We start from the raw sequence: 23,176 nt of genomic DNA on the forward strand, positions 1-23,176 counted from the left end.
CACACACACTACTGCTGCTACTGTATGTCAACTACTATTGCTTCTACTAGTATGTCTGCTATGACAGTACAGTGAATGGCTATCTGTGATGTACATCATCTGACGTCATCATGTGTTGCTTGTTGCAGGGTGACCCAGGATTAGAGGGCCCCATTGGCCCACCAGGTCCAAAGGTAGGGCTTATCTCATTTGTCTTTTTCATTTGCTATAAGTATAAACATATAGTTATGTGTTGTAATGAATAACTTGCTAACTTTTTTAACTTCTATTTAGGGAGAAACAGGAGCAAAAGGAATGAAGGTGAGTAGAGTGGTCCAAGCCTCTGTTATGATACACCAGAGCCTCCAGAGGTATACATTACGTCTGTTTCAGATGATTCTATATATAATTATATATATATTCATATTTCTTTGGATATACTTGGATTAACAACAGTTGTCATATTTCAATAATACATAAAATTAATATTGAGAGGTTTTGCAGAAGCGAGGTTTTCTGAGAAGTGTTGAAAGGCCAACCAAGTTAAATATTTAATTTTTAAATCATGCTGTTAAACCTCTTTCTTCCTTCCTTTCTTTCTTTCTTTCTGTCTGTCTGTCTTATAGGGTGACATTGGAGACCAAGGACAAAAGGTATGACATGCAACAAAACGTGACGTACACTTCGAGAGTCTTGCGTACTGTAGATGGATGTTTGTTTTCAGCCTGTTGCTCCGGTGTCCTCTGACGTCTGGCGTGTGTCTCCCCCTCATATGACTAGGGTGCAGGAGGACATCACGGGAGGAACGGAACAGATGGCCAGAAGGCAAGTTGGAGACGGTGCAGCTCCCGGAGGAGTTGGTGGTCTTTTTTGTTTGTTTGCCTTTTTACTAAACCATAAGAAAATGCATTGGCCCTGACGCCGGTTGTTGCAAAACGCAACATTATTGATTTGTCAATATTTTCAAGACGCATGGGAGATGCCATGCACAATATTTTGTTCAAATACACAAGAGGTGCGTGTTCTCGATTTTTTAAAGATCATGTGACAAAAAAAAGTTTGATTCATCGACAAAAATGTCAAATGAAATCAGCCATGCTCGCCTCTGCAGACGTGGGTTGTTTAGCCATTTCACACAGGTAAAAAAAGGCTGCGGTTCGCGAGATACGCTGTTACAGCGAACGTGATGTTCAGTTGAAAGGTAATAAAGAGATTTTAATCGAGGAAAGGAAATATGATTGAAGACCCTTTAGATAGAGAGCAGGAGTGTGATTTGCCGCGGCCGCATGAAGAGGTAGGCGAGTCGCTTCCAAATAGACAGTCAGCTAGATTTCGCCCCCGACGTTACCAAAAGTTCACTCCGACACTCGGGGCAATTGGCGAAGGTGCCAATAGCCTATCTGAGGAAACACGTCCTTTAGATGTAGGCCTATTTCAGAATATTTTCACTGAGGAACTTTCGGATATGGTGATAGCCTATTGGTGAGGCAGACAACGGTAGACATGCGGATTATAGACGCGCGGCCACACATCCAGCTCAAAGTGGAGCCCCGTCTCAAAATAGGATGAAATTGCTCATCGGTCTCTGCATAACGTTTGGAGGAATAAAACGGCCATAGGCTACTCGCCGGTGGGAGAGCAAGTGGCTGTATTAGACAAATGTCCCCCGATTTATGGCAGAAATGACTGCCTAATAATTATAATAATAATGATTATTATGATTTAGTTATAGTCGGCTATTGTAACAGTAGCAATAGCGTAGCCTAATAGCCTATAATAAATTGCAGCATCAAGCATGATCCTGAAAGCACATGAAACTTTTTTCAATCATTTGATTATGAGATATGATTTTTTTAAGGAATATGTGTTAGTGTTAATGCTGAATGAGCATAATTCCATGAAAGAAGAGGATTTTACCTTTTAAAAGCAATTTGTCCCATGTCCCTATGTGTTCCAGAGGCTGAGATATTGAATTTTTCATAGGAGTTTCCAACCATTTTTTCTTATCTCAAAAAACCCTCAGGCATTGGGGACCTTTTCTAAAAACTGGCTCAGGCGCCAATGGGTTAACAAGTTTCCTGTATGTCTCAATGACTCAAAAATTACAGTATATGTAAATTCCCTACTTAGGCCCCAACCAAGTAAGAGACGTTCCTTCTCCTGGAGGAATAAGCAGTAGGCTAAATTAAGTGATGTTTTTGTACCCATTAATCTCTACTGTACAAAACGATTTATAAATCCACAGCTCAGCCAAAGTCATTATTCATAGCACAAAAGCATTACCGTGCTTCATAACATATTGTTATATTTTACCTGAGTGTGAATGGAAAAGAAAATTGAATGTATACTGATGTGAGTGTGTGTCATTTCAGGGCAAGATTGGCCGTATCGGCGCCCCAGGCTGCAAAGGAGACCCAGGAGACAAGGTGGGTCAATACAATAACACCCTAGCTCCAAAAATCATTCGTATCAGTGCTCAGAACTCGGAAACAGATACTTTTCAGCTCACCCATCACAAGTTGTTATAGCAGCATCAGTGACATTTAGCCCCATTCGTTGGTTTTCCATCCAATGGGATTACGAGTGACACATTAAACCTGTGTTGAGTTTAATATGTAGTAGTTTTATCATACACAAGGACGTTCATTTGATCAACTGATCAACCCAACACATCAAAGTGGTGTTTTATATTGATTAGCAACATTATAGGCCTATTACCTGAAATTATTACTTAAGACACAGATTCACCATGTGTTCACCATCAGACACAATTGCTAACATTACATGTCACTTGCCTGTGTGTCCTGTGTGGCAGGGATCAGATGGCTTTATGGGAGAGGCAGGTGACCCTGGACAAAGAGGACCTAAAGGAGCAAAGGTACAGTATTTGTAGACAGTTACTATTTCCGCAAAAACTATTTCTCATCGTTACATATTTCACCACTGCTTATCCTTGATGTTAGACAATGGGCATTTCTCACGTGTCAGGTCACATTTATCAAGCCAAGTGCAAAGGTCATACAAGGAAATTGAAATTACGTTTCTCTCTCTACCATGAAGGACATATACATTCACAGGACTGAAATTTACAGACTGACATCAAAGTGCAAGACAGGACAAGTAACACTGATGTACCAATAACAATTTCTACATGATCTTGAAGGAATTGCGTCTAATTTGGCTGGCACGCAAAACAAAAATTGAAAGTCCGTCCAGATTACGACGCATTCCCTTTGATGTCACACATGCGCAGTGGTCATGCTGCTGTCTGGAGCACACAGATGGCCAAACTCGCTGGTCGAGCTTCAAGATAACCTGCAGATTTGAACTGACTATCGCGTGTGTGCACTACGCCTTTGCAAGTTAACGCGTAGCTCCTCAATGCCCTGAGACAGGTTAGGTTTAGGGATGGTTTTGGTCTGGGCACAATTCCGCAACAACTTCACCATTCCCTTTCACTGGTTTTGGCAAAAGTAAAGCAGCAGAAACATTGCATCACTGACAGGTTAGGTTTAGGGATGGTTTGTCAACGTTGTTATTGCATGAAGTTTGGTGATGTTTGCTCAGTGTTTACTGACATTAATCGGACAAGCCTGTGCCCTTGCTACCCGACTTGTGACATCACGCTGACTTATTCCCTGTTTTACATCCATTACAGAGCTGCTGATTTAGCTGCTTCTACAGCGGAGAGATCATGACAATATCTCCTCTCACACAGAACTGCATATACAGTATACTAAAATCAGCTTAACCAAAGTGCAAGTGGAGTTGGAATAACCATGTTTTCTTGTTTTTTAATACATAACTTTACATTTCTTTATTAATATTCTATCGGCACTACAAGTGAAAGTTAGTGGTCATGCTACGGTATGTGTGTGATCATGTTCTGTGTGAAAGTTATTTTAATGGTGATTTAGTAGACACAATGTCACTCATGCCATTTTAACATCTGCTGCCGTCCAACATCAAGGACCACAATGGAGATAAGCCCCCGGGCTTTATTGTGTAATCCTGAATCTCTGTTTTTCTTTTAGTTAAGTATGTGGTGTGGTTCACTGGAAACTAAATCATGTATAGCTTTTATTCAAGAACTGAGATTGTCAAATAAAGTCAATCAATCAATCAATCAATCAATCAATCAATCAATCAATCAATCAATCAAAGTGAGGGATGTCGCTGTGTGTTTTTTGCAGGGGGATGGTGGACGCCCAGGCAAACACGGACCACCCGGCCCGCCAGGAGGCATTGGATCTAAAGTACTCTTTACTTCCTTTAAATTGAATTTGTTTTATTTCACTTAGTGTCTTTATAAGAACAGCATGCATAAATCAATATACAGTAAATGTAAATGTAGCAGTGCTAGCTAGCCAGCAGGTCTATTTTCACCTAGCAGCCATTATGGACATTCAGTATGTTTTGCTTACATAATTGATCACAGTAGCGGTTACAAAAAGTCTGATCAAATGTCAGATATCATACAATACATACGTCACATCAGCAAAACAATTTACAAAACTCGTAGTTGTAAATGTGACTGTAGTTATGGTAACCAGATAGTGCTTAAATCATGTCTTGGTTTGTGGTAACTAGTTGGTGCTTAAATCATGTCTTGGTTTGTGGTAACCAGTTGGTGCTTAATTTATAATTAATTTCCCACTGGAATCAATAAATGATACTCTACTTTACTCTAAATCATGTCTTGGTTTGTGGTAACCAGTCGGTGCTTAAATCATGACTTGGTTTGTGGTAACCAGTTGGTGCTTAAATCATGACTTGGTTTGTAATGTCTCCAGGGGGAAGTTGGATTGCCAGGAAAAGATGGCCGACCTGGAGAAAAGGGACCGCCGGTGGGTAAACATTCTCTCCAGAGAGTTTGTGTGTGTGTGCGTGCATGTGTGCGCGCATGTGTTTTTTGTTTGTGTGTTTATGTACAGTATACTGTATCTATGGGCCAGTCCCTTTATTCTAACAGGACAGTGAAGACGTGACAGGAAAGCAGTGGGGAGAGAGAGATAGGGTAGGGTTGGGAAATGACCCAGGCTGAACTCCAAACCGAGTCCCCATGGAAATAGTACAGATGCTCTACGCAGCATGCCACAGCACCACCAAAGAGTTTGTGTTTTTATAAAATAAAATATTGTAAGCAGTTACACTTCCTTTTAAATATGTCCCGTCACTTACATATTAAATCTTTTGACTAACATGGATAAGAAACTGGACAAATAGGCATATTCAAAGGCATTTGGCCATAAGGACTTGTCTCCCTATTTCACTGTGTTGTAGACCCTTTCTGACTGAGAACATGCTGTTTTTCTAGGGAGGACCAGGTGGAAAAGGACCCAAAGGAGAAGCGGTAAGCACAACATTTACACCTTACTGCACTACAAAACACCAAGCACAGTCACCGCATCATAAACATTGATTTTTTTGTACCGTACTTGTTATAACACTGAAAAATCTTGTGGGTATACATTGTAGCAATGCTAGAAACAAGCTGTACACTACAGTAGTTAAATAGTAAGCAGCTGTTTTTGAAGCCTTCTTCCAAAATAAAGATTAGTCGTCATCTGTTTGACTGACATGACCTGGATAAATGAGACACTTCACAGGCGTACCCACAATATGCTCTTTCATCTGCAGGGAAGACATGGCTTTACAGGACCGAAAGGCAAAGAAGGCCCGACTGGACCCAGGGGCGAAAAGGTCTGATCCCTCACATTTGGCTCCTAGACTCTTACACAACTGTAAGATGTCTACATCCCACATGGGACTTCTGCCACAGTTTGTCAAATTGAGAGAGTTGCATGAATTGAAATGTTGGCTAGGTTACTAGTTACTGTATCTTCACAGTGCAAGTGCTAGGAACCAAAAGGTCTGTGTCTGTATTTCCAGGGGGATCCAGGGCCAGAGGGGCCGAGAGGAAGTACTGGAGGAAACGGAGCTAAAGGAGCCAAGGTAAGAGCGTGTATTATTGTCATTGTACATCGGAATATGGATGAAAACCTACATAATTATAGATAATAGAAGAACAGACATATACCAGTTCTTAACATCAATGTTCAGGTACACTGAAGACAGAACCTTTATATAGGCCTATTCATACTCTGTATGTGCTATAGCCTATTGCTAACCTCTGAGATCTATTTAGATTTGCTTGCCTACCAAACCAAACCCATAATCTGTTTCATACTGCATATCCATATTCGTCTTGTCCCTACCAGAGTCATGGAAGTAAGAGTTAGGCTAATTCCACTGACCCCTGTCCCATTTCCACACAAAGATGGCGGCTCATGAAGCCTTTGACACACAGATCGCCAATGACATACAGTAGTTCCAAATTAGTTCCAGGAAGTGAGTGTTGAGCAGAGAAATTCCAGGAAAGGTAGATGCAATTCATTTCAATTATTTTTTGAGTCACCTCTGCGTGTGTAGTGATTCTGAGTTAGTCTCTCGCGAAAAAAGAGCCGCTAACTAGAATTATTTTAATCATGCGTGAATCATGTCACCAACCGACTTCCTGTACCCCGGTTGTCACAACTCTGAATTCCATGGCTCTGGTCTATTTAGATTAGCCTGGTTCCTACCAGACCTGTGTGTGTGTGTGTGTAGCTCTGGAGCCCCCTACGTCGAGTAAGAGCCAGGCAATATTTAGATTTGCATGTCTACCAAATCAAACCCATAATCTGTTTCATACTGCATGTCCCTATTTAGCTTGTACCAGTCATACCTCTACCCCACCTCTATCTACCTGATTGGTCAGCTGCCCATTCTACTCTTCTCTGTTTGGACATGAAAACATATCCTTATAGGCCTGAATATGATTCATATTAATTACATTATTCTTTGGGTGGCCACTTCTGTGCTGTTTCCCATCAAAAATATATTACGGTACACACTTTAAAAAAATAAAATAAGGTAGGTACTTTCAGGAAGAAGTGTTCATGTCTCACAGATGATCACGTCCTCTGATATGGGCTTTGACCTTTTGCAACTCATTCACTCCAATAATAGTTATTTTACACTGTAAAAGAAGCTGGAGGGTGGGAGTTTGCAACAGAAAAAAGCAGTATCCAATTCCTACAGCTATGGTAAACTGTAGCCCCTTACAAGCCTTTCCATCAGTGGAACGCTGTAATCAGTGTTGCCAGATTGGGCGGTTGAGCGGATTGGGCTACTTGGGATGGCCATCTGCGGGTAAAAACAGAAAAAATTGGCCATTTGGCGGGTTTTTTCTGCAGTTTTGTGCCCATACAAATGAATGCAATTTGTTGAATTTGGGCGGAATTTAGCGCATTTTGGCAACCTTTTGGGCGGGATTTGATCAGACACATCTGGCAACACTGGCTGTAATAGTCACTGAAAAGCCTTACTACCATAGTACTACACCACTATGACAGTACACAGAACCTTTGGAAAATACTTGGTCATCATTGCCATTCTGGTAACAACGGGTCGTATCTTACTGGCTGAAAGTTTATCTGGACTTTGTTTTATCAAGCAAGCTGCTTGTCATGATGTGGCCAAATCTGCAAGTACAAACTGCAATTGAATCCTCATGCATCCCCCACCCTATCGGTCGGAGCAATTTGAGGTCAGGCTTAGTTTAACATAGCTTTGCACTGATGTGTATCCTTCTCTAGAGTACAGTATGTGTGTTACTCATCTCTTTGTAGGAATGGCTTCTGCAACACATCAGATTGCTGTAGTTGACTCCAAATGTCTTGGAACTTTACTGCGTGTTATTATCAGATACCTAAACATCGCTAAGTGGTTAGTGTGTTTAACAATGAAAGAGGAAAGACGGTCAGTCACAAATACATAAAAATACATAACTGCTTTTCTGCACAGCTGTGGATTTTAGTCCTTTATCTGTTTGTTTTAAAGTAAAAACAAGCTCTTAATCAGCAAATCGCGATGAGCACTCACAACAGATTGCTCAACTATTCTGTGATGTCACCGATGGTAGAAGGAAAGGTTTTTGCACCAGGAATAACCACACATGGTTCCTTCTTTCACAGTTTCTGTGTTCAACACCCCTGCCATTTTCATACACCACTGCTAAAATGTCCTATTTGTTTCATGAAATGAATATGCATGGTTGTGGAGCATTTGAGTTGGGTACTTTCTGTCATTTCTGTGTCGATGATTCTCTCAGAACAGATTGTTTACAAATGTGACTTATCGCGTTGGTTAAGCAAATATATTGGTTGATTTAACTAAGACATTGGTAACTTCTAAAGTCTAATAAACAAACAAATACATTGGTTATCTAACAACTAGTATCACTTGTCAACAACATTTACTAATTTAACTAAGCTTTGATAGTTGTTTTAAAACTGCCAATTTGATGTCTCTTGATGCATTTCAATGTGCATGTGTATTTCAATGCAGGCTCTTTTCTAATCTCCCATCAGGGCCACCATGGATTACCAGGACCCAGAGGACCTCCAGGAGCCAACGGAGCTCCCGGCACCCAGGTGAGCCAAAAATTTAATGCATCATGGGAGGTCCATACATGGGTTCTAAATTTTGTTTATAACCTGACTGCGCGAACCTAGCTGTGCACAACTCAACCTCCGATTGGAAACCGCTGTCGGTCAAAAAATTAGCTCACTTGGTTGGCTGCCAGTGTCTTGCCCATCCTCATAACATTGTCTTGATAAACACTGAGAACCCATGTATATGATTCTTGCAGTACCAATTCATAGTAGCCATATTTGTGATGTGTCTGTCTGTCTGAATATGCAGTCAGAAATGCGGTCAAGGTTGAATGATGGTTGCGACGGTTATGAATTGTGTCAAACTTCACCAAATGTGGTGACGGTATCACCAAAATCTGACCTTGTCATGTGGCCCGAAAACCCACGGGAGCAGAGTGTTTACAGACAGACAATGCAATTCCAGCAGTTACGTCAACTCATTCTAAGCATGGCAAGAGACTAGATACCGCCTCCGCAGGGCTGGTCCAAGGACGGCCAGACTGGGCAATTATTCGGAATGGGGTGAAGCCCAGGGATGCATCAGTGTAGGATCGCCAATGCTTTTCCATGGAGATCCACCTTTGAACTGGTTGGTCAAAAGTTCCCTGATACATTACAGTACAGTAGATGCATTGTCCCATGCCCCTTAATTGGATTTTTAACAGCTACTGTATACTGGGATGGATTATGATTCCATGGGCCCCTGGGCCAGACAACAAGAAAGGACCCCCCTCCATGGGTGTTACCAGTTTACAAAACAATACAGGGTTTTTGACCAGGTGTGAGAAGGTGTCTATGGAGGTTTGGGGGTTGTCCCCAAGAGAATTTGAGAATACAATAAATACGGTTAATGCAATATAAGAAGAAAAATGTAGAGCAGTGATTTTCAATCTATGGGCCGGGGCCCACTGGTGGTATACCAAGTGGGCCTTGAAATAATATTCTAAAAATTTTGGTGTGTGTTGCTGCTGATTTATTTGAGTTTTATTCGTAATCGGGTCAGAGGTGGGCCCCGAACATTTGTGACAATTTCGAGTGGGCCCCAAGTTGGAAAAGGTTGGGAACCCCTGATGTAGAGGATAGATAGAGCTTCGGGGCCCCCTTGACTCTTGGGTCCCTGGGCCTGGGCCCTGTAGGCCCGAGTAGTGACCTGTCCCTGACTGTATAGCTTCTACAATGTAGAACAAACTGGTGCAAGCTGATCGTCTCGTGATTACAAGTAGAGGATTTGTGTCTGCCACATTCTTTATGTAAACAGTTGCTGTGACCGTGAGTTCACACTCACATGATGTAGACAAACGTTGAGATTTCAAAGTTGAATCGTGAATGTGGCATGCTGTCTTGTCATGTACCAGTGTTCGAGTGACTGGGATGTAGTATGTTGGCAAGGGTTAGTCCACACACATATGGTTGCACAGTACATTAACATTTACAGTAGACAGTGTAACATTTCGCAGATGCTTTCATACAAAGTGACTTTCAACAGGAGGAAATGAACAGATGAGGTGGATTCAGATCGATTCAGATAACGAGTTGGCTTGTCTAGTAGAGTAGATACTTTCATCCCAAAGGAAATGGATGAAATGAGGAAATTAAGGGAATTAGGTAAATGGTTTAACGCCCATGAGAAACCCAGGTGTGAGTCTGACCTGCAACTATTTCCTGATTTCAACACACCTCTTCCACATCTCTCTTTACAGCTGGTCTATTGCCAATTGCCACGTCGATTGCCAAAAATAAAAGCTAAACAGTTCAGAGCACTGCACATGCAGCTCACTAGCTTTCCCCAAAATGACATTCACATAAAAGCACAGAGAAACCCTCCTCTTCCTCCCCGCTTGAAATTGCTGCTTCTGAGAAATCGCTGCCTACTTACAATGCCTGTGCTGTGTATGAATGAACAGTAGAATGTTGGAGAATGTTCCCGAGTTCCAACAAAGAACCCTGGCGGATAGGGGAGTAGGAGGGCTGTTCTCCGCATGGGTCATAATTACAGGCTTAGCGTTAAATCGATCCAGAAACAGTTTTGGAGGATATTTACTGTAGACCGGTCTGAGCCGAGCGCAACAGCTGATGGGAAATGCCAAGAGGATCCCACGCTGTAAGGAGGGCCAAGGAGACGAGACAAAGTAGGCAAGGCTATTATCGCCACACACAGTACTCCCCATTATCTATCGTCTAGTTTCTGCTGCAATTTAAACAAAGCTTTTAGCCTTTGGAAAAGATTTAAGATGGATGAAAATTGCCACACCAACTTCTGTAGATAAGTTTGAGTAGGCTAATATATCTACTTTCAAACTGATATCCAATCAAAATCTCTCACCATGTCACTCACCATATCAACCAGCATTGTGTCGATATGAACAACAAGTCGAGCTGAGCTACCAAGTTATAACGTACTACAGCTGTGCCCCATGGGGTTAGAGTTAGGCTTTGGGTTTAGCCTGCGTATTTTATTTTCAGCCTCTACTGTAGGTGGACTGTAGTTCATCTCTATGAAGACCGGCCAATAATGGTCTTGCTAAAGTGAACCTCAGTCTCTTAACCAGCTTGTTTTGCTCTGGTTCTATGACTGTAAGAATCTGCAGTCTGCTGATGCATGCACTTATGACTGTGATGATGTTGGTGTTTCTGAGGGAGATGGAGATAAACATTGTTCCAATTACACCTCCAGAAGGAGCCCCTCAGCCAACCGACTGCTGTAATTTCTCAGCCTTGACTCATTGTTTTTACAAGGGATACGTGTCTCCACTCTCACAACAATAGTATATCAAAGTCAGCTGGAGAGTCTCCAGCTGACTAGCTGACTTTGATATACTATTGTGATTTCTTTTTTCACAGTCTTCATTGGAACTGGAACTGAGACATGCATTCCATTCTATTCCGAATTCCAGAACAGCAGTCTGTGCAGTTCATGTTGTTGTGTTAAAAATGAAGTGATAATGGACAATGGACACCTTTTTATTATTCTTTGTCTCTTTTGTTTTATTGATTTTGATGATGTTGCTGCTGGCAGTTATGATCAATATAAGCACTAAACGTCTTAGGTGATAGACACAACTGTTGAATGACATTTAAATGTGTTCCTCTCTCTCTCTCTCTCTCTCTCTCTCTAGGGGCCTCCTGGGGGTATTGGAGATCAGGGTGTCAGTGGAACTGTTGGCCCCCCAGGACCACGGGTAAGCACACACACACACACACACACACACACACACACACACACACACACACACACACACACACACACACACACACACACACACACACACACACACACACACACACACACACACACATGCAGGCACGCACACACGCATGCACGCACAGTAGCACACACGCACACCCAGACATTCCTGATGTTTACAGCATCAACTACGGTGTGAAATGTTTCGCAGCTGTCTGTAGAATCAACTCTTGTTTGTCACGCTTTTTGCCTATTTATAGATTAATTCATTCATATAATTCATTAATTTCTGCCCATTTCATATATTTCATTCAAACTGGTAATAGATGCTCCGAGGACACGAACAAAATGGGTGGCAAGCTGGCAACCCTTACCCTCCACGAAGATTTTTAAAGGGGGCACCAGCACACAGTGAGAGGTTGTCTATAAGATTTTAACTGTCACACCATACTGAATTTAAACAGCCCATAACAACAAAGACCTTGCTGTCTGACAACTGCAAAATGAAGACTACTTAAGTAGCCGGAATGCAATAAACGCGTCTCGCTCCGTCTGTCTCTATTTTTAAGTGGCCATTGCTGCAACAACAGAGCTTAGTGTGTTTGACAGTTCTTCATCCGTTTCAGAAACACAACGATTAGGTAAAACCACCTGTCTGCCAAAGCAGAGGTGGTAAATTGGAGGAAAATACGGCTGCAGCTGAGCACAATACTTGAGTTAATTGAAATACACCTGTGTTTTTTTTTGACAATGTCTGAAAACTCTACTCCCCTCCCACCCCCTCACTCTCCACAACTCCCACCACAGAAGCTTTCATCCATATAAAAATATACACATTATCTTTTCATATCATACCAGTTATCTATCAAACATATCATTACTATTGTACAAAAGCAAACTCCAAACTGAACAATTCGCAACCAAAAAAAGGAACGTGTCTCTTTTCTGCCTGCACTACATCTCAGCACAATCTTTGAGCAAAACACAAAAAATGCATTTTTCATCCCGTATTACAATTATCTGAAAAGAAGAAGGAGGAAAAAAGAAGTGTGTCTGGGCTGTCTAGAAAGTATGCATATCATTTCAGCCCTCGCCACTAAAGAGCAGCGCTTTATGTGTCTCACTGACACAGAGCTGCCTCAGAAGAAAGTGACAGGAAGCATGAAATTTCCATTTCCTGTCATATTAACAGTAAAAACAATAGTACATTTTATTTGTTAAATGGCGCCTGTCATGCCACTGAAGCTCAAAATAAAAAAACAAAATAAGAATGGATAAGTAAATCAAATTGAAGAAGTGAAACATTCGGGGGAAAAACTGTCCATAGGCTAATTTGAAAAGATGAGTAATCATGTTTATCATAGTTCCACAGGCTTTTCCCCCCCTCCAAGACTGATGATTCATCGTCAGTTTTTCGTTCCCATTTCTTCGGATAGTTTGTTATGACTGGAGGTGCTATTACTCACAGCGTTGGCTTTCCCTCATAACATTTAGAAATGCGCCAGAGAATCTCCGTTTCCAGCCCATCTTAGCAGTTATATGCCTTATATCATCATCATTGTGAGGGCCAACAAGCCTTGTCAATGCTTTCTATTTTGCTAAGTCATTCGTTAAATTACATTACAGTACACTGAGCTGACGCTTGTGTCCAGAGTGACATAGCGCTGTCATGCAGATGGAATTATCACTATACAATGAAAAACCCTTACTGCATCATAACACTGCTATGATATTACATTGCCTGAAGTAACAGATTAATACATGGTTGTTACTGTTTTCTTGACAATAAGATTATAAAAGAGGCTGTGCATGAAAGGGGTATTACCATCATCTGTGAGGGGGCCATCCAGTCTTACTTTCTTTTTTACCAAGTCATTCATTAAATTACATTACACTACACTGAGCTGGCAGTGGATTATGTGGTGTCGCAGTCCCCCTGGAGGTATGTGGGGGTTGGATGCATGGCTTTAGGGTAGTTTAGATATGGATGAGGGTCCAGGAAAGTGCAGGATGGAGAGTCCCATATTTTCCCCTTGCTGGAACTGTATAGGAAACAAAGAAAGTTGGCGTCTGCGCCTTAAAGGAGTATGCCACTATTCTGGGGCTTAATACAGTTAAAATCGTTGGCTGGGGTTTATAAAGGTGGTAAAGTGTCTTATTTTTCATGTAAGCCGTTGTCTTGCTTTAAGACAAGTTAAAAGAAGGAATATGTCGCTAAGCTAGTGAAAGTCAATGGATCCGTGTAGCATGCTACAATGCTACACGGATACATTGACTTTCACTAGCTTAGCGACATATTACCTCTTTTAACTTGTCTTAAAGCAAGACAACGCTTGAAACTCTTTCAACTCAATGAAAAATAACAAACTTTGCCACCTTTATAAACCCCAGCCAACAATTTTAACTGTATTAAGCCCCAAAATAGTGGCATACTCCTTTAACTTAGGATCGCTTGTTGCTTGGTGCGACTGCTCACCAAAAATAGTGATACTGGGACAGTCAAAAAGATGAGGCGCATGCAAGCCTTGTGTGCGCCTCAGCTTTTTGACTGTCCTGGAACTGTATAGGAGTCATCTCCAAGGCCCTCAATTGAATTAGCATGTAAGAATAACAAAGTAATTTTAAGTTAATAAGTAAGGTACTAATAAGGTTATTATTACATTATAGGTGCGTTCGTAAACGGCACACAATACAGCACACAACAATCAGAGTTCTGACTTTTTGACTTAGCATTCGTTTATGAAGTAAAAAATGCAGTTTTTTCCAAACCATTGTGCTGTATTCCCTTTACACACTACTGTATATCATTACATCAGGGGTGTCAAACTCATTTTAGTTCAGTTCAGACTTGACCTAGTCTGAGATGAAAATCACAGACATTTCCTTGAGAAGGAGGGATATTCCTACTTATAGATCACAATCATTAGAATTACTATCATTTAAGTAGAAAACTTGGGGACAAGATTTGTTTTCCTGTATTTTACCGGGGACAGACCATCAAAATAGAGAACTGTCCTCGTCAAAAAGGCACACGTTAAACTCTGAAGCCTCTCTGTTTTCCTCTCACAGGGTGACCGCGGAAGAAACGGCTTCAACTACCCCGGCCCAAGAGGACCTACGGTGAGAACACTTTTCACTTCTTAATGGTTTTCACTACCCTGATGAGTTTTTCAGAGCATCACAAAAAAAGCCAAAATGGTTTCTGCAAATCCCCCTTTGCTGACCTTGTCACAGCCTACGCACTTTTAACGTTCCTGCTCCAAGGCTCCTAGGCATAGTGCATCTGTTGGATTGCTCCAAAAGATATCTCGCTGTACTTGTATAGAGAAGACTTATCTCTCTACTTGACTCTGAATCTACGTATTTGTGTCATAGGGATTGCCAGCATATTTTGCATGTCAAATTGCCAAATAAATTGCTGTCATTTTTTCCCTTTCAATAACCACACATAAATGGTTAAAACCTAAAAAGAGACGATTTTGTTTGTTGTTGTTGTGGTTGTTGTTGCCAGGGCGACCCGGGTGAGAAGGGGAAGTCGGGGCCTCGGGGAGGCAGGGGAGACTGCGGGACCAAGGGGGACCCTGGCCTCAAAGGGGAGACGGGAGACAAGGTGGGACACCTGCACCTTTTATAGTGTCTCACACTTCTAATTGTACAACTTGTGATGTTTTTTTCTGCACACCTCACCTGGCAGGCACATTGTAGATGTGATGTTATCTGAATGTGACTTCATGGAGATCGTAATGTAACTTCATGTATCTTGAATGAGGTAGTCTGTGTCTGGTATTTAATGGCTCTGCCTCTTTTGTGCTCTCCATGCTAGTATGTAGTGATAATATACCATATCGAATATGTTTTATATACACTAAAGGAATAATCTAATCTAGATTATAACTAATCTAAGGAGTACTGTGCGTTTTATATACTTAATTTTACTGTACCTGTGCCTGGTTTTTGAGGCCTCTTGTCTTGTCCTCTCCATGCCCAATTGGCCCAATTGTCCTTAAACAAACAAAGAGTAGCCTATATAAAATGACGCATTTGGTATTTATTAAAACCTTAATCTTAATCTTACAGGCGTAACATTTCTGTACCTGGTTTTCAATGGTTCTGCCCCTTGTCTTCTCCTCTCCATGGCAGGGTGAACCAGGGCCCCATGGCCACCCAGGCTCCAGAGGACCTCCAGGGGACCCCGGATCTCCTGTAAGTACCAAACCAGACCATCACATACAGTAGAACACAGCCAGGTCATTGGGTAAGCGGTTAGGGATTGAGGTTTCTAAGCCCAAGGGTTGCTTGTTCGATTCCCAACCCGCCAGGTTGGTGGTGCAAGTAATTTTCAAGTGGCATGATGCGTATGACGATACCATTAAGGCACCGTAGATAGACAACTGCAGAGTATGTGTTTCCCGATCCTCCCCTGTCTCTCTGTCCCATTCGCTTCCTGTCACCATCTTCGAATGTCCTGTCAAATAAAGGCATAAATGCCCCTAAAAAAATATTTTAAAAATAAATAAATAAATAAATACCCCGATCTATTGGCAGCAGTGTTGGGGGTAACATATTTCAAAAGTAATTCATTACTGTAACAAATTACTTTTTGCTGTAAGTAATGTTAAAATGCTAGTAACTTAAGTTACAATACGTTTTACTCAGGGCTTGACATTAACTTTTTCGTGTGCCAGCCACTGTGGCTAGTGGTTTTCCCGAGTCACTACCCATCCAGCTATTCCACTAGCCACAATTTTTTTTTTTTTTAAATCATGACGCTGTACATCTAACCTCAGGAAATGAGGTGCTTAAAGCAAGAAGATGAGTGCATGGGTTTCCACATGGAAATAAAACAAACAAATAGAAACTGACTAACTGACCTTTTTCTTGAACTTAAAATAAAACAATTGATACACAAAGGGCAAATTGCAGAATATAGGCTATTCTGATATGTCATAACAGAGAATAAGCTACCTGCCAAATTGGCTAGTGACACTGAAATTGTTACCAGCCACAGCAAAGTTTTACCAGCATTTGGCCGGTTGGCAGGTGCCAGTGTCAAGCCCTGGTTTTACTGTAAGATTGATTTTAATGGTGTTCAGTGTGGTGGGTCAGAAAGAAGCTATTGCTGTATCTGAGTAGTAACTTGCCCAACACTGATTGTCAGCCAGCTGGAGTGTGTCTGCCTGTCACATTGCAAGAAGGTTGGCAAGTTTATGTTGCCTACTGTACTGTCATCTCTGAATCTCAGCTTTGCCTCGGCCCAGAACTCAAGGTTCGTCCTTGCGCTGGCAAAATCACAGCTGCAACATTGTTCGTTCTGAATTACTCCCAGACACTCCATCTGATCGTGATATATTTATTTGTTATTTCTTGCTGAGCTTTGCCTCAAGAAATGGTAATTTTTTACTCATGTAAATGAATGAAGAGTAGAAAAGAACTTATTGTTAGTTGCATACTTCAGGGATTGTTAAGTGATTCACAGTTGCACCCTTTGCTCTCGTTTTTTTTTGTCTAGGGGTACACAGGACCTGAAGGGGACCCTGGACTGAATGTGAGTTCTCTCTCTCTCTCTCTCTCTCTCTCTCTCTCTCTCTCTCTCTCTCTCTCTCTCTCTCTCTCTCTCTCTCTCTCTCTCTCTCTCTCTCCCTTCCCTTTCTTCTCACAGTCTCTCTGTCTCATTCTCTGTCTCTGTATGTGTTTTCATAGTATGATGTTGACCTATACTGTGAAATTAAACACCTAACATCTTTTTTCGGTGTTCACTCACACAGGAATGTGACGTGATGAGCTATATTAGAGAGACGTGTGGCTGCTGTGGTAAGTGCCAATACCTCAGACAGCACGTTGCCAGATGGTGTCTGTGTCATATATTCCATAATTGTTCAAAGATAATTAGACAAATTACACACCAAGTGGTATCCACCCCTTCTCTTTCCCCTCCAGACTGCGAGAAGCATTGTGGTGCTCTGGACATCGTCTTTGTGATCGACAGTTCGGAGAGCGTTGGCCTGACGAACTTCACCCTGGAGAAACACTTTGTGATCAACACCATGAACAAGCTGGGATCCATGGCAACAGACCCACAATCACCCACAGGTACAGCAGCTGGCTCACAGAATCAGAATCTGGAATTGGAATTACAAAGAAGCTGTTCCGGAATTATGTATTGTTCTTTTCCCTCATTAACGCATAGAAGGACACGTATTGAATGGAGCCAAAACTATAATGCATATTGCAGATGTGTATTATTCTTCATGCAGCTGTCTGTCACTACAGATAGAGATGGCTCAATCATCTTCTCTCAGTCCAGATGAGTTCTCCACACACAATCTGACTTGTCCATCTGAATACTGCATAACAACTGAATTATCCTCTGCACTTCTTGAATTGTTTTATGCTTAATTATTTGGTTATATTTCTTTGCAGGAACTAGATGAATACTCTTCCACACTTTCTGATTATGTACAATTGATCATGTAAATGTATACAATATGTTTCCTTATTATTCATCATTTCTGTTTTCATGTTTGCAGGAACTTGAGTCTTCCATACACCACCTGATTATTTTAATTGTTCTCTACACTGTACAGTAAAAAGTGCAGTGTTAACACTTAGCATCCTCTGGAGTGTATTTCGTCCCTGTGTACACTTAAAGTGTTGAAATAGCCCTGTAGTTTTTACTGCGTAGACTTTATAAAGTGATGTATTGACTTATCTTTGCAGGAACTCGCGTGGGAGTGGTGCAGTACAGCCACAACGGCACCTTTGAGGCCATCCAGCTGAATGACCCCAACATCAACTCGCTGTCGGCCCTGAAGAAGGCCATCAAGGACCTCAAGTGGATCGCCGGCGGCACCTGGACCCCCTCCGCCATTCAGTACGCCTTCCAGAAGGTCGTCCAGGCCGGGAGACGTGCCGCCTCCAAGGTCACCGCCGTGGTCATCACTGATGGCCGATACGACCCCAAGGTGTGTTGCTGACTTGTACCAAGTATAACATGGCAAATCTAAAACCTAAAAACCTATTCATACTTGCATACTCTACTTTTAAAGACAAGCGTGTCCAAAATTTGGGAAAATATGAAAAGCCTTAAATATAACATGGCACATCTATTTAAAAACCTATGCATACTTGCATACTCTACTTCTAAGGACAAGCCAGAACTTGCCCAAAATTAAGATTTTTTTTAAAAAAAGTCTTTAATATATCATGGCAAATCTACTTAAAAACTTGTACCTGCATTCTCTACCTTTAAGGACAAGCCGGAGCTGCTGCGCTCGCTGTGTGACGGGGGCGTGGACGTGATGGCGGTGGGGATCGGGGACATGTTCCAGCAGCCTCCAGACACCACGGACCCCACGCTGCTGACCATCACCTGCGGAAACGGACAGAACATCAGGAACATGACCAAGTTCACCAACCTGGTGGCCGAAACCTTCATCCAGGACGTGGAGTCAGTTCTTTGTCCAGGTACCCACCTGTCACAATGGTGATTTCTTATTCGTCCTCATGCTGTGTAAATGGGAGCAAAATATGTCAACGGCTAAAAAATATCAAATTTTAAAAATGTCCACAAATGTTTAACCTTAGAACAGGGGTGGGGAACCTATGTCTTAAGGGCTGTTTGTAAGCCTTGAGGCCATATTATCCGGCCCCCGATGTTATGCCGCTTCACATGAAATATGATATAATTTGTAATGAGAATGCAAGTACCGGTAAGTGGGGTGGGGTCTGTTTTACAGGTGGCTGCCTTCAATATAGGCCTAAAGTGCAGGGGGAAATCCTTAGCCTAGCGAGCCAGACCCGTACAGCAAAAAGCTCAATTTGAAAAAATTCAATTTGCGGTCGCTAGGGGCGTCTAGATTTCTAGGCTAGGAAATCCTAGTTTGTGGTCATAGTACGGCCCTCTGAGGACTTTTAAGGGCCTTCGGAAGAATTTGACGTGGCCCCTAGAATGAAAAAGGTTTTCCACCCCTGCCTTAGAGGATTACTGCTTTATTGGACCACAACAACAACCAAATACTGCATGTTTCATTATTTGGCCATCGTCAATGTATTGTTCTTAACACACCATTCCTGACATGTTGCCCTCAAAGTTGGCTATAACAGCTATTCAATTGAACTCAATTCAGTTTCTTTGTCCCCAGAATGGGTCATTTCTGTGGAGTAAGACTCACTATGCCCCAAGCCAAACATACAACACAGATCACACAAGCATAAGCAAAACAGCCGCTTCTGCCAAGGTTAAGAGAAATAATAGCATAAGTAATGCTTATGTTATTATTATTGCACTTTTTATCGTTTTTGCCCGTTACTACAATTATTTTTAATGACCATGGGGTGTGGTATGTGAACTGTTTCTTCTGTTTTCCAGATCCAATAATTGTCTGTCCGGATCTGCCATGTCAAAAAGGTTTGTTTCCACATGTCTTTAATTCCACATCTCTGTCCCATTATTCTTTCGCGTTGTGTGTCTAAATATTCAGTGCAGAATGTCCAAGTTCAGTTCACGATACAGTTTTGCCTATGCACTGCTTGCTGTGAGTCCTTTCGATGGCTGACGGCATCAAAATTAACAGAACATTTATGAAGAACTTGTTATTGCATGTTCTCTATTTGGGATTCAGATAATGTGTGGCATGATCCCTCTGAAGTGACATTGGCCTCATGTGCAGAGTAGAGTAGAGGCGCTTTACACATACATGCACAAAGAAATGGAGGTGTTTTATTTTGTTCAGAATCCAAGCATCGTGACCTCTCTCTGTCTCCCCTCCTCAGAGGTGGCAGTGTCTCCTTGCGTGGACCGCCCCACGGATTTGGTCTTCATGGTGGACGGTTCGGAGCGTCTCGGCGTGGAGAACTTCGAGCGTGTACGACGCTTCATCGAGGGCGTGGCGCAGCGCCTCCCGATGGCCACTAGCGTGAACGACACCCTGCGTGCGCGCCTAGCCGTGATGCAGTACGGCGGTGCCCAGCAGCACCAGGTGACCGCCGGCCTGACGCATGACCTTCAAGAGCTTTCCCGTCGCCTGGAGGACATGCGCTACTTGGACGCCTCTTCCGACGTCACGTCCGCCATCACGCACGCCGTCAGCTCCGTGCTCTACGCCCGCGACCCCCGGCCGCGGCGGCAGACGCGCCGCGAGGCCGAGATCCAGTTTGTCTTCGTGACAGACGGCGTGACAGCGTCCGAGGGGCTGCGGGAGGTGTTGGGGGTCATGCGCAAGGAGCAGGTGGTGCCCGCCGTGGTCGCCATTGGCAACGAGGTGGACAAGGAGGTCGTCATGGAGCTGGCATTCAAGGATGGCAACGCGGTGTTCCGCGGGCCAGACTACAGCCACCTGTCAAGGCAGGACTTCTTGGACCGGTTCATCCGGTGGGTGTGTTAATGGGAGGAAGGGGGCGGGGCTTTAATTCGCTGTTTACACGTACATGGATATTTTTGTAAATGCAGTTTGGGCCTCTTGATGCAATTAAACAGAATTTTAGAAATTTCCTCATAAACCTTTGAAAATATACGTTTTAGGGAGATAAAACGCACCCGTCATAATGGTGCTTTTATTCTTATCCTCATGGCGTGTCTATACGTAAAAGCATAAAAAATATCTGGGTTTACAAATATCCGTCCGTATACGTGTAATCAGCACCTAAAGGGGGAGGAGTATATATGCTGATTTTATAGACCAGAGAACAAGTGTCACTCACTCAACACAATTCAGTATTAAAATAATTATTATGCCTGTTAGTTTGTCATGGTGCTTTTTAGAATACATAAATCGAGTTTTAAAATGGTACAATTGTTGTCTGCTCTAAATAGCATCTTCAGAGCACTAGGTATGGTGTCTAATGTGCAGCCTTGTTCGAATGGGTTTAGGGAAGATGCAATTTTGAAAGTAATATTTTTTTAAAGATAACTTTCATTGTCAGTAAATAAGTACTGTTTAGAGCGACTATACTAGCAAATATTTTATTTCTTCTTGAGTGATACTTGTTGCCTGTACTATATGTTGGCCTTTACAGCAATAGTTTCCACTACCACTGGTGCTTTATTTTTTTTGAACAAAGATTGTTTTTTTTAATCATGTGACTGCTTCCTATTATTCATTCCCTTAGTACTGTATGGTAATACTGAGATTAATGCATCGTTTGTTGGTTGTTGTTTTAACACGTTATCATGTACAAGGCAATTTTGAGCAATTACATGCATTGATGACCCCAATTTCAAGCCACTTCTGTCAGGATAATAATTTAATATAAAATTCATAAAATATGATTCCCTATGATTTATTGATGTTACCAGAAAGCATATAATTAAGTCCTCAAAGTTGAAAGTTATATCTTTCAATTACTACAATTACATGCACTCAAGTATCATAACTATGATCAGTCCTACACAGTCTTACTTCCAACTTGTCATATGTTAAAACTTTGACCAGGCCTCAGTATATGATGCCAAAGGTTTCCCTCTTTGCGTCACATCATGGCACAAAAGGTACAGTATATCACGAAAGTGAATACACCCCTCATAGTTTTGCAGATGTTTGAGTATATCTTTTCATAGGAAAGCATTACAGAAATGTAACTTTGACACAATGATTAGTGACCTTTTAACAACATATTTAACCGCTTAAATTTCTTGTTCACTCAGAAAAAAAACAAAATACAGCCATTAATGTTTGAACATGTACTCACAAAAGTGAGTACACCCCAGATTAAAATCCGGTAGAGAAGGGGCTATGTTGGCTCGAATCGTCTCGAAATGAAACGAAATGAAAAGGGATGACAAGGGAGGTCATCAGTGTGCGTTTCAACCTTTCTTTGCATTGAACTTTTAAATTTTGAGTCTGCATCTGGCTTAAATAGATTGGTGTGAGATTTGAATGCAATCCTATGGAGAACATCATGATCTGCTTCAGTAGTCACAGTGCATGTTGACATGTATGTTTCTTTTAGGTGTATTTCAGATTGCCAATGTTGACAGCATTCATGCATCCCCAAACCATGTCAGTCCCACTACCATGCTTGGCTTATGAGAGGATACACCTTTTTTGTACAATTCACTTGTTTACCACCACACATGCTTGACACCATCTAAAGCAAATTTGTTTATCTTGGTCTCAAGAGAGATGAACAGACCAAGGATATGGATCACTGGAACCATGTTGTGTGATCTGAAGAGACCAAGATAAACAAATTTGCTTTAGATGGTGTCAAGCATGTGTGGTGGTAAACAAGTGAGCTTTACAAAAAAGGTGTATCCTCTCATAAGCCAAGCATGGTAGTGGGACTGACATGGTTTAGGGATGCATGAATGCTGTCAACATTGACAATCTGAAATACACCTAAAAGAAACATGCATGTCAACATGCACTGTGACTACTGAAGCAGATCATGATATTCTCCATAGGATTGCATTCAAATCTCACACCAATCTATTTAAGCCAGATGCAGACTCAAAATTTAAAAGTTCAATGCAAAGAAAGGTTGAAACGCACACTGATGACCTCCCTTGTCATCCCTTTTCATTTCGAGACGATTC

At 41.9% G+C, this 23,176-nt stretch overlaps 1 protein-coding gene across 1 annotated transcript in view; it reads left to right on the forward strand.

The window, feature by feature from the left end:
- The window catches only part of LOC134461415 (collagen alpha-2(VI) chain-like), a 37,126-nt gene extending 15,000 nt beyond the window's left edge, over positions 1-22,126 (forward strand). The window contains exons 8-30 of the mRNA XM_063214341.1: positions 129-173; positions 274-300; positions 606-632; positions 760-804; positions 2,352-2,405; positions 2,795-2,857; positions 4,173-4,235; positions 4,773-4,826; positions 5,297-5,332; positions 5,620-5,682; positions 5,872-5,934; positions 8,394-8,456; positions 11,576-11,638; positions 14,713-14,763; positions 15,155-15,253; positions 15,784-15,846; positions 17,153-17,188; positions 17,409-17,454; positions 17,581-17,733; positions 18,361-18,605; positions 18,894-19,107; positions 20,012-20,050; positions 20,416-22,126. Coding sequence (XP_063070411.1) covers positions 129-173; positions 274-300; positions 606-632; positions 760-804; positions 2,352-2,405; positions 2,795-2,857; positions 4,173-4,235; positions 4,773-4,826; positions 5,297-5,332; positions 5,620-5,682; positions 5,872-5,934; positions 8,394-8,456; positions 11,576-11,638; positions 14,713-14,763; positions 15,155-15,253; positions 15,784-15,846; positions 17,153-17,188; positions 17,409-17,454; positions 17,581-17,733; positions 18,361-18,605; positions 18,894-19,107; positions 20,012-20,050; positions 20,416-21,026 — 2,223 coding nt within the window. The 3' untranslated portion in view covers positions 21,027-22,126. The remainder of the gene's footprint in view (positions 1-128; positions 174-273; positions 301-605; positions 633-759; positions 805-2,351; positions 2,406-2,794; positions 2,858-4,172; positions 4,236-4,772; positions 4,827-5,296; positions 5,333-5,619; positions 5,683-5,871; positions 5,935-8,393; positions 8,457-11,575; positions 11,639-14,712; positions 14,764-15,154; positions 15,254-15,783; positions 15,847-17,152; positions 17,189-17,408; positions 17,455-17,580; positions 17,734-18,360; positions 18,606-18,893; positions 19,108-20,011; positions 20,051-20,415) is intronic.
- The last annotated feature ends 1,050 nt before the right edge of the window (positions 22,127-23,176 follow it).

This window comes from Engraulis encrasicolus, chromosome 13, assembly GCF_034702125.1.
Source record: "Engraulis encrasicolus isolate BLACKSEA-1 chromosome 13, IST_EnEncr_1.0, whole genome shotgun sequence".
NCBI classification, from domain to species: Eukaryota; Metazoa; Chordata; class Actinopteri; order Clupeiformes; family Engraulidae; genus Engraulis; species Engraulis encrasicolus.